Here is a 15232-nt window from a genome sequence, read left to right on the forward strand (position 1 = left end):
ACAGAGAGAACCAACAAGTAACATGAATCAAATACGACACCGAGCACAGCGAGACTCGAACCCGGGGCGTATTGTTGAGGCGATCGCTGCTCTCACCGCTACGCTACTCTTGCTTGCCAAACAGGCGTGACAACAGGCAAAAAATAGCACGGTGGCTGACTTAACTTCCCTCTGGTGTTTTAACGCGTTCTCTCGTTTTTTTTTGTTTTTTTTTGTTTGTTTCATCATACAGATTTGTCTTCCAGAATTGAATGGAAGAACATTAGCAAAATAAGACCAAAAATGCCAAGAAAAAAAGGAAAAACAAATCAAAAAGAATTTTGCTAAATCAGAAACAGGCCTTGAAAGGGAAAAATCCCATGATGTTCATCCAACATCCGCCGTTCCGTAACACCAAAATAAAATTGAGAAATCTAATATGACAGCTTTTAAAATAAGTTTAGTCCATTCAACAATACTTTAGTGAAGATTATAGCACAGCGGAGTTCTACGAGTTTTTCAATTCATTAATAGTCCTATTTTATCCAAAATCCTCTCAGGCTTAGAATGAAAGTTTCATTTTGTCTTGACTTGTCATGATAAAATATAAAATGAAATTAAAAAGGGTAAAAAAGCTAATTTTTTGCACATACGTACCTGTTTCTACGTAAAGATAAACACCGACAATAACGATAAGAAAGTTCCAGGTGGCTTTGACGATCAACTCCATGTTTCACTCTAGCTCGGCGAACAAAATAAAATATTGATTAAAATTATGCCTGCTCTCTTTAAACATTTTGTCTACAAATATGATATGGGTTTGAATAATAAAGTCATGATGAAAGATGGTTGTATATGTGTTTTAACTCGTTTTTTCTTGTTTGTTTTTTTATCGTTTTTTTTTTTGGGGTGATCAGATTTGTCTTCCAGAATTGAACGAGAGAAAAAAAAAAAAGGGGGCAAGAAAAAGAAGGGGGGGAAATATAGTAATTTGCCACATAATGACGTTAGAAAGAACGTTAGAGTGCTTATTTGCTTCGCTTGAATGAGATTGTGATAGTGTCTCCAAACCACAAAACTTCTAAAATTCTCCCTTGCCCCAGCAAACTTTTGAAGGGGTCACAGCGGTGAAAGATAATCTCCTCATCAAAAGTTACATGAGTTGTCATCATTGTGGCATAAAAACCCTCATATTGATCAGTATTGGTAATTAGCATGTCATGGTTTGCTCGGATATATTAATATGTGTAATTTGTACATGGAGGACGTTCTTGTCTCAGCTTGTGTTGACCTTTCGCATCGTTTCAGCAGGCAGGAAGTAACTTACCAATACATTGAAAACCAACTATGCATATAAAAATTCTCATTAAGGCATTTGCTAAAGTTACAACATTGCATTGTTAAAGATCTCTACTTTTGTAGCAATGAAGTCATGATGACCAAGAAAGGAGAGGGTTGCATTACATTGCTCTTTCATCTGGCCCTTTACCCTGTATTGGTGCCTTTTTGTGAACTCATGAAAACTCTTTTTCTTTGAAGACCCTCTTTTGTTTGGTGTTGCTTTTTCCTGGTTCTTTATAACTTTTTTGACTAAATTTTTTAATCTCTTTTTGTAGAAGTTACAAGAGCTTTCCGATTTTTCAAGAGCAGCCTGTAGTTTTTCTTCTACTTTCAGCCTTTTTGACACTTCTTCCACAACAGTGTCTTCTAATGCTCTTTTTTGGCCTCTAAGATTACTGTTCTGTTGTTCAAGTGCACACTTGTCAATTTCTGAGTAGTACACAGTAAATTTATGAGTAGTCCCTCTCCATTTATTTTCTAATCTCCTGAGAGAGAAGCCACCCTTCCTAGCTGCAGCCTTTGCTTTGCTCTTTAAAACAGAAATCGTTTTTCCAAATACATTCAGTATACGATTGTTAATTAAAACCCCTTCGACTCCAGAATCTGTCAAAATCCTGCTCACAACCTCTGATAAAGCAGAAGTTCCACAGCCAGTACTATCCCTTTTCTTAGAGATGGCATAGATTAAATAGCTACAATAAAATGAATACAATAAAATTATTTTTTATACAATTCGGCTTCACTAATTTGAAAATAAAAATAAGAATAAGAATAAAAATACGTTTATTGAACGCTTAAATAAATAAAAAAAAGCTTAATTATTCCAACTTACTTCGAAATTTCGTAAGTGAAGGTAGGAGAATTTGCCTTAAATTGATCATTTTGTTCCCTAAAATCGTCTTCTATGGCTTCTACAGTTTGACAATAGAAGATCAAAAGGACAAAGACCAGATGATGTAGTTTAGCAGCCATTTGACGTACCAAAAATCTCACAAAAGTCGACTTATAATATATCAAAACAAAGATAATTTATTCAAGATTTCAGATTTGGCGGTAAAATCATGATTCAAAGGCGGGTATTGAAGCTAGACCCAGTTATTCGCAGCTAGATAGTCGAGAATCGAGTAACGCCTTGTAAAATCGACTCTCAACGGTACTCGGAAAACACAGATTTGACGTACCGAAAAATGCCTCAAATCATTTAATATTACTACTAGTAATGGTTTACATACTGCTTTACTTAAATCCAGTGGTAAATGAAAGACAGACTCACTTAAATTCACGAGAGAGCGTAAAATAGTCGAAAAATCCGTGTATTTTCTCGCTCAACATATGAGCTTCGTACCGGAAGTGAGCTCGCCGGAATATGATATATGGCATTTGACACCAGTGATTTTCATATGAGTCAAGCTCGTCTGAGGAGGGTTAGTATTTGGACGGGTGACCTAAACATTATACATATTTTATTAAACAAGCTTTTGATACTGCTGGATTTCCTTGATATATCAAGCACAATTTTCTATCTATTAAGCAAAGGAGAGTATATGACTTGAAGTTCTCTAAAAATGAGAAACTGTCAAAACTTAAAAACTACATATGCTGGAAATTAAATCCACACTTGTAAACTAGTCTAAATTTATTTATTTGTTTCGTTTTGAGTTGAGTTGAGTTGTCCAAATTATATAGCTTTTCAATTATGAAAAAAGTCCTTTCAATGGATGTGAAAAAGTCTCATCCTCATGGTCTCGTGCTTAGTTCACATCCCTATCAACCCTTGAACATATTTGATCATTATTTTTTTAAATCTTTAATTAATTATTTATTAAATGTTTTGTTTGAGTTGACCAAAAATATAAAACTCCTTAAGGTTGAAAAAAGTCTTTTTAATGGATGTGAAAAATTTGCTCCATCATTGGCTCATGCTTAGTTCACATCCAGTGAAAGGACCTTTGAACTTCCTAATCAACTGTTGAACGATATTCGTCCAGTAACTTTCGTTTGATCTCTTTTATTCATAAATTTGTTTCTTTAGTCAGCCGAGTTGACAAAAATCAAGAGAATATTATTTCATATTCTCTTGCCAAAATATATCAGTTTTCCGATCGGTAAAGAGTCCCTTCAATCGATGTGAAAAAGTCTCACCCTCATGGTCTCACTCGGCCTAGTTCACATCCAGTGAAAGGACCTTTGAAGCTCCTTTTCAACTGCTAAGCAATATATGTCCATTAATTTTTTTAAACTATTTATTTATTTATTTATTTGCTCTGGATTGACCAAAATATATAACTTTTCGATGATGAAAAAGAAGAGTTTAAGGTTTCTAAAATATTTCCCTTAATTGTTCTTTATCAAGATAAAAAGAAACTTAATGGAAGAACGAATCATGATGGCTTAGCAGTTGCTTTAAAGGGTCCTTTCACTGGATATGAACTTCTTGAAGCAAAATAATTATCATATGACTTGATTTGAAAAAGAGTAAAGAGGCCAGTCCAAAGAAGGCGTAAAACACAATCTGGTTTTCAAGTTGATTCAGAACAATGTAGAAAAAGGGATTGGGCTCCCTGTGTTATCTTTTTGCCTTCGTCGTACCACAGGTACTCCATACTTTTAAATAGTCAATAATAAACACACACATTTTTTGTCATATTTTTTGAACAAACATAAATATTACAACTCACGTTTTCTGTTTCCACTTGAATAGCATTGATACGGGGATACCTTGCAAAAGATCAATCCCTTTGAAAGACTTTCCTTTTACCCTTTACCGTATCTGTGGTAAATGTACGCCGCTCTTTTTTTTGTTTGTTTTAGCTTGGTATCTCGCATGACCGCAAGTGAGGAGTTTTAGAACGTCTATTTTGATTTCTGTTTCGAGAAAGAAAAGAAATAAGTGGAATAAATTCACAGATTCTTACTGAGTACCCTTTAAAGTTTCCTTCTTACAAAAGCCATATCATTTATCGATTTCTAAAAATAACTGCGTCGATGTAATTTTATAAGTAATGTTAGACTTTTCAGGAAGATTTTGAGTTAAAATACTGAAATAATATTTTTCCTCATTCCCACACTCCACCTAAAAAAGTCCGATCCAAGGGGTTAATCCAGATTTTGATTTTCCAAAATTTTGGATTTTGAGGCAAAAACTAAGAAATTCTAAAAGAGCAAGTGAAATAGGTGTCAAAGGGGTCATTTGTTTTGTTTTTGTCGCAAAAGGAAATGGTTTTTCGAGCATCAAAAGTATCCGCTCAAGCCACCATACAACATCCAATCAACACACCTTCTTCTTCCCTAAGAGACTGGGCACTACTTTTGGACATTTGGCGGTCAAAACTTGGCGCTTTCTAAATAGAAAACCAGACCATGCATGCTATAATCCAATGTGATCTCTCTTTTGAGCTGCGCTGTGACATTCACCTGCATGGTATCGCTAAAATTCTAAGGATTAATCCCCCTTTCTTTGCGGGGCTTTCATGGAATCTTAAGGTCTCCGTTATCCCAGGCTACCTGTCCTTAAGATCACATTTGAGAACACGGCACAGCAAGTATGAGCCTAGTCTAGTACCGGACTCCCTTTCTATCCGCTGCGACAAAATGGAAAATCGCGCGTGGAGAAAAGAATTTTTGAGCTTGTCGAAGCAAACAGAAAGTGAGGCCAGGACTTGATTAGTCTGTAGATTGAGTTTTTCACGGTCAGACAGGATCTACTCTTTATGATTTTTACCCCCCGATACGTAGAAGTGATTGAAATTGAAGAAAAACGACTTTCAAATGGGTTTCAAAAGTAAAGGCAATATACATATGGAGAAGAATACATCCCGGGCGGAGAAGGACCCCATAAAATACAAACATTGTATGTAATTTGCGCTGTCAGGGGCCCATGATATGAACTCTACGCCCGGGATGTAGCCTTTTCCACAAAACATCCCATTCAATCACAAGTCAAGCCTGTAATCACACGCAGCCGGTCAAAAACGTTCAAAACTTTCGGTTTTGCTCGTGATTTCACTTGAGTTTAAAACTGGCGATTTTTGTGACAATTTTCGGAAATATGAAATCTTTTGTCTCATCCTTCAAAAGAGACATTCGTCTAGGGAAATCTTGGTATCCTGAAAAAAACTTTACAAGTAAATTCTTTACCATTATTTATTATGGACAAAATAACAAAAAAAATCGCAGCAAAAATCGCCGCAAAAATCGCTAGTGTAAACGGGGCTTTACATTCGAAGAGAGTACAAACCATATGGCCGCGATACAATACTAACTAGTTAGTACAAAATAGCACCAATGGAACAAATGAAAACAAAAGAAATAGATGTGTTTAGTGCTATTTCACGGATATGTGGATTGCCACATTGCACTCTTTCCTATGTAAAGACAAAATACGGCAAGATTCGTTTTTAAAATTGCAGCTATATACTCCTTGTGAATGGGTAACAAATTACAAATCAAACTGTGAATAAACGTAACGCACGTCAGGATTACAGCGCTTCTCGATCACAGGCGTGAAATCGGCGTACAATTTGCAATCGTGACGAAGTAGGTGAAAAAAGTTTTGGTGGACGTCAATCAATGCGTTTCCATGACATTCCTTAGGCACGTGCCCTTAAAAGCTTTGTGTTTTCCTACAATGCTTGGGAAACACTTTGATTGGCGCCCACCAAAACTTTTTTATGTCTCGAATTTTTTTTATGATTTCGCGCGTGTGATTGAGAAGCGCTGTAACACCTGAGAAACCAAACACCAACGCACGTTTTACATAAATAAAAACTGGCATGGCGATACAGTGAAAATAAAAACGCTGCAGAAAAAGTTATGTGATGGCGAAAGGAACGGTAAAACAATAATAAAAATAATACTTCAGTACAAGTGTACAAGAATCTTTTGGAGTGAATATCCTCACGAGAACTCAAAGCAACCAAAACAAGTCAATTCATACGTTTTTCAACCAATTAAGCCGTTAACGACATTGAAATAAAATAATAAATGGCACAAAACTTACCCATTTCTTACAGGCTCTATTTTAAAAAGGTTCTCTGAATACAAACTTGTCGTTTGGCTTTGGTAAAGCCGGGGCCCGAAGATACATTCCGAACCGAAGCAGGTTTGAATAGGAATGACAGATATGCTAATCAACTCTCATACATTCATTAATACCAGTGAGACCGCTGGAAAAAAAAAAAAAATAATAATAATAATAATAATAATAATAATAATAATAATAATAATAATAATAACGGTTTAATGATGACATATCTACAGAGTAGCTTTACATTCATCATGAAATCACAAAATAAAAACTAAAAAAACTACGAAATTACAAAAATTATACATATCGGATTAACAATATCAAAATTTTATCTTAAATCTAAAAAGATGGAAAAAAAGATTTAAAATTTAATGTTATTACTGTTTACGTAGATATGAATTCGGTGTTCTTAATGTTCATTTTCAATTCTTTTTTGAGCTCTTTCTTTCAAGATTTTATAAATTTTGTTTGAATATACTTTAAGGCTTGTTTCGTTCTTTAGTTCACAAGGTAATGAATTAAAAAGTTTAGCTGATGAGTCTTAAAAGGTTCCTGCTATTAATGGAACAGTAAGTTGGACTGATGAGCTAGACCTCAATGTTCTGATGTTTCCTTTTTGTTCTAACTTAATGTAAGATGGCCATTTTGTATCGTAGATGGCTTTGTGAGCCGTTCTTAATAGATGGAACTCAGTCCATTTTGTTACTCCATTTTCTTTGCCGCGCTATATACACCTATTTCATAAAACGTTGTCGGTTGGATATCTAAAACCTGAAATCTGAGTCCGATTGGAATTGTGGGGGACTGAGTATTTTCTCGTTAAGAATTCAATATACACTTACCCAGATAGTTTGCCAGCGCAGACCATCGCTCAAAGTTAATATATCAGTTAGTATATTTCCCTTAGCCTTGTACCACATGGTCAGGAAATAATTTGTGTGATAAAAGTTGTAAAAGGGAAGAAACTTTTATTCTTTCAGAGAACCATTGCATTCAGAAAGCAGACGTCGATACCAATAAAGTGCTATTTTCGCCGTCAATCAAACGCTATGAGCCAATCGCGCGCGGTAATTCTGAGATGACAGACAATACCGCATTATATTGACGGCTCTCTCTCGATCAAGCTTGTAGGAGAATCGCGATACTACAAATGCTAACGGTAAAGTAAGGAATGCACAACTTTGTTTAACCAAAGACCATTAAAATTAAAATTTATTTTTGACATCTTGCCATATATGTTACTTTTGGCTTTTCATTTTAGACTTTCAAAAACGGTTAAGAGAAGGATCGTGTATTACGGACCGGTCTACTAACACCGAAGTACGAATGGTTTTCCAATTTTCTCCAATGTTGAGATCGCGGAGTATAAAATCAGTGAAGACTTGTGTGTTTTATTATTGTCTTTATCTTAGGTACTATATTCCACACACAAAGAAATCTGGTTCACATATAAGTGAACGTTCAACTGAGCATGTTTTCCTGTTTTTCATAAAGGACTTGGTCCAGAGTCCTGCTCTTCCAACTTTTCCTCGCAGTCGTCGTCAAAACCGATGTTTGTATGAGTATGAGAATTATTTAAAGAATGACGAGAAACGCTATCGAAGAAGTTATCAAAATCCTGAAGCTCGAGTCTTCTGTTTGTGATATCTTGGGGATTATAGATGACAAAAGAATTCCAGGGGTCACGCATGCTCGGTGCAACCCTACGTTCACTTAGACTCAACTCTAAGGGCGCTAAGGAGAATGCTTCTGATTGGTTCCCCGATCCCTTCCGGTAAAGTTCTCTTGTAGAAGGCCAGGATCGATGAGGCTTGTTTGTCCAAATATGAGATAAAGGGAACCCAAATCTATCCACATAAAACTCAATGGCCAAGACAAGAATCGAAACGACCACACCAACAAGCACTATGGCGTAGCCTCCTCCTACATCATCTATAGCCATTCTTTTAAATATGGCTTTACCATCTTCTTTTGCACCACAGGACCCCCGTAACCATCTATTTGATAGCTTGCGTGAGGTGTCTAGTTGTTCATACTGAATCAAAACTTTAGAGAATCTTTTAGTGAGCGTTGAGTTTTTGGGTAAAGCTAGGCCAAACCCCGAATGAAAGAATGGCTTTCCTGCAAGTTTGAGGTCACAGGATTTTTGTCTTCCAATGTGATACATTAGAGTTGGTTCGTCTCCGATAAATGCTGTTAGTTCGCTTTGCAATGAAAAAGAAAAAGAAAAATTTTAGATTAGCAATACTTACTTGTTTACTACAATTCCATTTGTCAGAAATACATTTACCAATAGTAAGCGAGTTTCTATTCGCAATGATTCAAAATGGTACTAACGCGTCTACCATCCGAAAAGAGCAAGACAATTTTCTTCCGGTGTATCGCACCTTACACGCGCGTCTTCTAACCCAAATGAGCGGGCGGGCAATTTTGGCATCCGGTAAATGGTACGCTGGACAGCTAGGAAAACGAATCAAGTAGGAATACGAACTATTTCCCCGAACGGCAGAATATGGTCGGCCGGATTTTTCATATCAGAATGACTCGATTGTTTTTCTAATCGATATTTTAAGTTTCTCCGTGTAAAAATCCCCGAGGCTTTCTATAAAAGTCATTGATTCTGCGAGAACTATTTCTATACTTCGTTACATATACGTTAATCTTACCCTTCGATTACTTTCCGCACTCCTTCGGCAAATGTTTTAACACTATTTCCTTTTATGTTTCTCCAGATTTGAGAATACACAGCACTTTTGCTTCCTTTAAACGTCTTCTCCAGACTTGTATCTGCAACTGTCCCCACTGTAAATCCTTTGGGTGGATTTTGAAGCTGGTTGTAGTGAAATAAATGTTAGTTTAAAAAAACTAAAAGGGGAATACAAAATAGATGGGTCATATTGCAATAACGAACAGAACATTGAGATTTTTTATGAATGAAAAAATCGCCGTGCCTTAATTGTGACGGTGGCGTGCCCTAGAATTTACATTGGATACAAATGTAAGTCCTCATGCAGTGTCATTGGTTTGAAGGACTGTAAACTGTTTATTTTTTATCAACACAGATGGCATTATTTTAGGCGAAATGCCTTACCTTAGGATCCTGTATTCCTGATAGAGGAAGCACCTCTCCCTCAGACACAAGAACAGCAGCTAGATTAGCAGTGTAGGTGTTCGTTAACACCAGCATAGCGAAGGCAAACACTACAGTAATCAATCGACTGCTGTAACATCTGGGCCTGGCTTCACATTCATCGATGTGGAACACAGTACCCCAGCTGAACCACAAGCTAGCAATCAAGTGGAATTTCTTTCTTTCTTTGTAGTCTTTTCCTTTCCTATAATGTCCACAGGGACTTTTTCTATCGATAAGCCACAAGAGAATGACGATTATATTGATGGTAACTACTATCAACACCCAAAGTTCAATGGTAAAAGGCTCTAGAAACCTAAGAAGCCAGCCCGTACGGTTAATGCGTACTGCAACCAGAATATTCATCCCACTGTGAAGAAATGGCTGAGTGAAGTCAACTGCTTGGCTCCTTAAATTTGTGATCGTGAGGTCTGCAATTGCTAGGTCGACTTCCCCTCGTACGAGTTCTCCTATCAGTCCATTCCACTTGCCTTTATCTAATGCCCCGTATTTACCGTCTTTGACAACGTGGAGGTCAGCTTTGAAGCCGAGGTCATTTTGTAGCATGCCGAGTAAATCGATGACAAAACCTTTGCAGCATTTCTGCTCAATTGTGTAAGAACCAATTGAAGTTAACTGGTAGACTTTACACGGAAATCCAGAGGCGCAGACGAATGTACCTTCTTTGTTATCAGGCTCTTTTAAAGCGCCGAAGAAGGCAAAGGGTTCCGTGATGGCTGTTGCAACACGTAGAACCCTAGTGTGTAGGATATTAGTTGGAGGTTCCACTTTGTTGCCTGGCCATTGGATTGGCACTTTATTACATACCAATTCGTGATTGCTCCAGTGTCCAATCCTTATCCATTCTTTGTCACCGTTCGACTTTGCTTGAAGATTAACGATGTCATACTCTGGATTAATCCTGTTACCAAAGCTGTCAAACTGGATGTGACCTGTTTTTCCTGTTATTTTCATGGCCAGGATGTGTCTGGAAGAAAAGATAGTATTTGCACTTAGAGGATGTTTGAACAAGGGTTTTAAAGAGTCATAAGCTGGGGAATTCCTTTCATAAATGCCTGCACTTGTTACGAATTCGTCAAATGAACCTTAACTGGGAGAAATATATTGAATCTTAGGCCCAGTTAGCAAGATGGACCTCCCAAAGAATGCATTGACTATATTCACTAGCACATATGGCCTAGTTCTTAATGCTAAATAAAACGCCTCACCTGAAGAAAGCCGTATTCTTTTTACTATCCATATTCCTTATATCACCATAGCAACTCGCGTGATTCCTTGATGATATACTTCCTTCCGTGTTATTGAATGTTTTTTGTGCATAGACGTACACCATCAAGGCGTCATACACCAAGTCACGTAATGACTTATATACGGTGGAGTAACATGACCTGTGCAATCGTATTCCTAATAGTCCCGTTGGTATTCTCGTTATCCCGGATAAAACCTCCGCAATCGTTTCACTAATGATCCAAGCGCGATCGCCGTTAAAAAGCCCCAAATCCTCTGCCTCGGTAAGCACCTTGCGTGCTTGGGACGCTTCACAGATTAATACAATAGCAGACGTATCAGTCTTCTTGACTTGAGCAAGTTTCTCGGCGACGTCTTGACTATTCGATGTGTCGATGATGTGAAGTACTGTCGTCAATATTGGGTTTAATACTTCAAGGCTTTTAACAAACTCAGAAACCAGCTGCGGTTTTGTTTTATCACCTATGACCATTACGTGCGTCCATCGAAAGAATGATAGGATACCATTAACTACATTGGTTTGTTGTAAGATATCTGGCTTTAAACTGTATACCATTTTGTATTCCTCGTTCTATATAACGACAAGAAAATTATATTTACTCGAAATGAGAAAGACACATCCAGACACTAGTAATAAAAATACAAAGTACAGGGCAAGGGATGACACCACGTTACACACGGGGCAAGGGATGACACCAGGTTACACACGTGGCAAGGGATGACACAAGGCTACACGCGGGACAAGAGGTGACATGAGGTTACATAAAGGTCACACGGGTGACACCAGGTTACACACGTGGCAAGGAATGACACCAGGTTACGCGCGTGGCAAGGGATGACACCGGGCTACACACGGGGCAAGGGATGACACCAGGTTACACACGTGGCAAGGGATGACACAAGGCTACACGCGGGACAAGAGGTGACATGAGGTTACATAAAGGTCACACGGGTGACACCAGGTTACACACGGGGCAAGGGGTGACATTAGGTTACACACGGGGCAAGGGGTTGACATAATGTAACATAAAGGCAGGGGTTGCCATGAGGTTACATAAAGGTCAGGGGTTAAAATGAGGTTATTCACGGGGCAAGGGGTGATAGGAAGTTACATAAAGGTCACACGGGTGACACCAGGTCACACACGGGACAAGGGGTGACATTGGGATACATAAAGGTCACATAGTTGACAACAGGTTACACACGGGGCAAGGGGTGACATTAGGTTACATAAAGGTGAGGGGTTGGCATGAGGTTACATAAAGGTCAGGGGTTAACATGAAGTTACGCACGGGGTAAGGGGTGACATAAGGTTGCATAAAGGTCATTGGTTAACATGAGGTTACACACGGGGCAAGGGGTAACACGAGATTACAAGGGGTTAAACAAGTACATGAGGCTTGATCCACACGCAGGTTATAGGTAAATCAAGTTTTTAATTTTTCAAATGTTATTGAATTAGCAAAGTGAAGCAAATCAAAAGCAACAGCACAGTATAGCCTAAAACATAACAATAAAAGTGCACAAATAGAACCAATTACCAATTACCAATTACCATTGCTTGAAGGTCGTGTTGTTGTTTTTTTGTTGTTGTTATAATCAAGAAAAAACTATCTTTGTAATTAAGTTACCGAGTTTGAGCCAACATTTTCAAAAGTTTTCCAATTTTATTTTTCAAGAAATAAGACTTCTTCAAATTTAAAACGAGCTGCGAAAATTATAATAAAACGATAATATCATTCTTTCCATTTAAATTTATAATTTAAAAAATCTAATGACTTAAACGATAATATAAGGTGTAAAATAGCTGAATGTGTAATATTGAGTTGTACAAAAAATGCCAAAGAAAAAGTATATATATCTATTATTGGTGCTAGCTTGCCTTTGTGGTGATAATGAAAAAATTGGCCTCAACTTAAATATAAATGAATTTTCTCGAACCTAAGCCTAAAATTTCATCTCAGGAACATATTTATTCTAATACTTTCTCAGCTTTTGTATACTAAATAATAGGCCGTTGCATTGTTGGCCCAAAGTTTATGCTATTTTGAATTGCGATTACTGCGGTTTTCCATTTTCTGCGAACTCGACCTGCACGCTGAAATGTGGTTTACGTTTTTCGCTGCCGCCAATTCAATCAAAAATAATCAGTCAGTACCTTTTATGTCTTTGACTAGCGGCAGTGAAAATCCCATTTCACAACAAGCCGTTGAAAGGTCTGAGTTCAAAGAATATGGAAAACCGCAGTAGTGCTAAGGATAGAGTAGGTGCATGATTGAGCGAAATAATTGAAAAGCAATCAAAAACGTCTCTACGGCTCAGCGCTCGCTTTCCATCGTATAGTTAAAATGCCAGAAAATAGGCCAACAAACAGAAATAAACGGAAAAGTGAGTAAAGGTCTGTGTAAATATTTCCGTAAACGTGTATGCATGAAATAGATGATGAAAAGAATTCAAACTAATGAGCAGTTGTTAAGTGAAGGTCCAAAAAGTAATACTTAAATTTGATGAACGGGAATCGAACCCAAGAAAAATATGTGTTGTCTTAAGTTTGAAGCAAAGTGATGAACATTTTGAATCGATCGTACTTAAAAAATCATGAACAACATACCTGCCGATTTGATAAGAATTCTCGTGTATCCCTCAACAATGTTACAGGAATACCTAAATAAGATGCAATCCAAGGTATGAAATGAAACTGTTCTTTCTTCAACTTGTCTGTCATGATTACAGCCGTTACATTCTTACTAATAACATCCTTGCAAAACTTGACCAGAGAATTCTCAAGGTTAGCATTCACTTTTTCCAAGTAATAAAACTGCGTACTGATTTGAGTGGTATTTATAATCTTCTTGAGTTCTTCTAGTGCTTCAGTAGCAATTGTTTGTACTTCTGTCAGGTTATCAGATGTGACAATTGCAATGGTGACTTGACGTTGCTGTTGAATGGTACCAGATGATCCTCCTTGGCTCGCTGCAGCAATGCTAAACATACGCTTCGTATTCGAATCATTTCTTATACACGATAATGCCACGAAGAAATAAATACAAGACCATGGCATGATGGAAATGAGAAATTCGAACAACGACAGGTGTAATGAATAGAGTACGATATATAAATAAAATCGAGTGTCTAAATTCTCTCAACGTCATTAAAAGGACTGTATATACACTTCCTTCGATGTCCTGCTCCGGTACCATCTAGTTTCAATTGTATTTGTTTACAATTTTCGCCGTTCACAAGCCTTGAACTCGAAATGATACCATCTATTAATGGGTAGCTTTCGACGCTACATCACAAAACATAATAATCTAAAGCTTCACACAGCTGCGTCAACGTGTTACATTAAGAATTCTCAAAAACTGAGAAACCCTAATCAACCAATTAACTCTCGTTAGGGAAAAAGTTAAAAAGCTTTGAAAAATAATCAGGCTGTTTGGTATATATCTTGTTCGTTGTATATTCCTATGGCAATAGAACTTTCAAATGTAGAAAATTGGCAGAAGAAGAAGAAAAAAAAAAAAAGAAAAAAGAAAAAGAAAAAGAAAAGAAAAGAAAAAGAAAGAGAGAGTTCTCGTCATTATACGTTACGTGCATGTGTGGCCAAGTTCAAGATAACAAAAGCACAGCGCTACTAAAGTCTCTTTGGCTTTTTTTTTTTCTCTCCAGTTTTTATTTTTTTATTTTTTTATAGAAAGCATTGGAATACCTGATTGGATTCATTGTATTTTCTAGGAGTCTATACGCCTTTGGATTACTACTTATTTATTTTATTTTTATTCTATGAGGAATCGAATTGAAAATTCTTTCCATTATTGAAAGACTAGACAAGAACATTATGAGAAATGAAGAATAGGGTCTTATTTAGTATGATAAAAAGCTATAGAATGGCTTGGAGTTTTTTGTCAAATATACTAAGATAATAATTTCAGTACGTAGAATCGAGCTTTGTAGTTTTGAAATAATTGGTTCCTTATAAAATATATTTTTGTTAGTTTTAAAGCTAATTTATGGCTAGTATATAATTAACACCTGTCCAATTTTTTGCTGTGTTTGAAACATTTCCCTAGTTTCCGATAACAACAATATAATAAAATTAAAAGAGACAATGAAATAAAATGAAATGAAGATATTAATAATATATCGAACAAAAGAGAAGAGAAGAGAAGAGAAGAGAAGAGAAGAGAAGAGAAGACAAGACAAGACAAGAGAAAACAAGACAAGACAAGACAAGACAAGACAAGACAAGACAAGACAAGACAAGACAAGACAAGACAAGACAAGACAAGACAAGACAAGACAAGACAAGACAAGACAAGACAAGGCAAGGCAAGGCAAGGCAAGGCAAGGCAAGGCAAGGCAAGGCAAGGCAAGGCAAGGCAAGGCAAGGCAAGGCAAGGCAAGGCAAGACAAGGCAAGGCAAGGCAAGGCAAGGCAAGGCAAGGCAAGGCAAGGCAAGGCAAGGCAAGGCAAGGCAAGGCAAGGCA

The 15232-nt window shown here is 37.1% G+C and overlaps 2 protein-coding genes across 2 annotated transcripts in view; both read right to left on the reverse strand.

Annotated features, from left to right (window-relative positions):
* Nucleotides 1-15232, reverse strand: part of LOC116307141 (roundabout homolog 3) — an 88902-nt gene that overhangs the window by 6606 nt on the left and 67064 nt on the right. The gene's annotated exons all lie outside the window — the stretch shown is intronic.
* Nucleotides 7487-13806, reverse strand: LOC116306766 (glutamate receptor ionotropic, NMDA 1-like). Its single transcript, XM_089036407.1, has 5 exons — nt 13357-13806; nt 10706-11316; nt 9438-10464; nt 9013-9176; nt 7487-8550 (listed from the first exon to the last, which is right to left on the reverse strand). The coding sequence occupies exons 1-5, from the start codon at nt 13804-13806 to the stop codon at nt 7833-7835; spliced, it is 2970 nt and encodes a 989-aa protein (XP_088892533.1). The 3' UTR covers nt 7487-7832.

Source organism: Actinia tenebrosa, unplaced genomic scaffold, assembly GCF_029948245.1.
Source record: "Actinia tenebrosa isolate PJP-AT-01 unplaced genomic scaffold, QUT_ActTen_1.0 PGA_scaffold4__44_contigs__length_22323623, whole genome shotgun sequence".
Lineage (NCBI taxonomy): Eukaryota > Metazoa > Cnidaria > Anthozoa > Actiniaria > Actiniidae > Actinia > Actinia tenebrosa.

Bases quoted from the DNA above. Each gene is read 5' to 3' on its own strand.
- LOC116306766 (XM_089036407.1), bottom strand. From the start codon at position 13,806: ATGCCATGGTCTTGTATTTATTTCTTCGTGGCATTATCGTGTATAAGA. The intron at 11,317-13,356 runs GTATGTTGTTCA...GTCGTTATATAG, and splicing joins AATTCTTATCAAATCGGCAG to AACGAGGAATACAAAATGGT. The intron at 9,177-9,437 runs GTAAGGCATTTC...CACTACAACCAG, and splicing joins CAGGAATACAGGATCCTAAG to CTTCAAAATCCACCCAAAGG.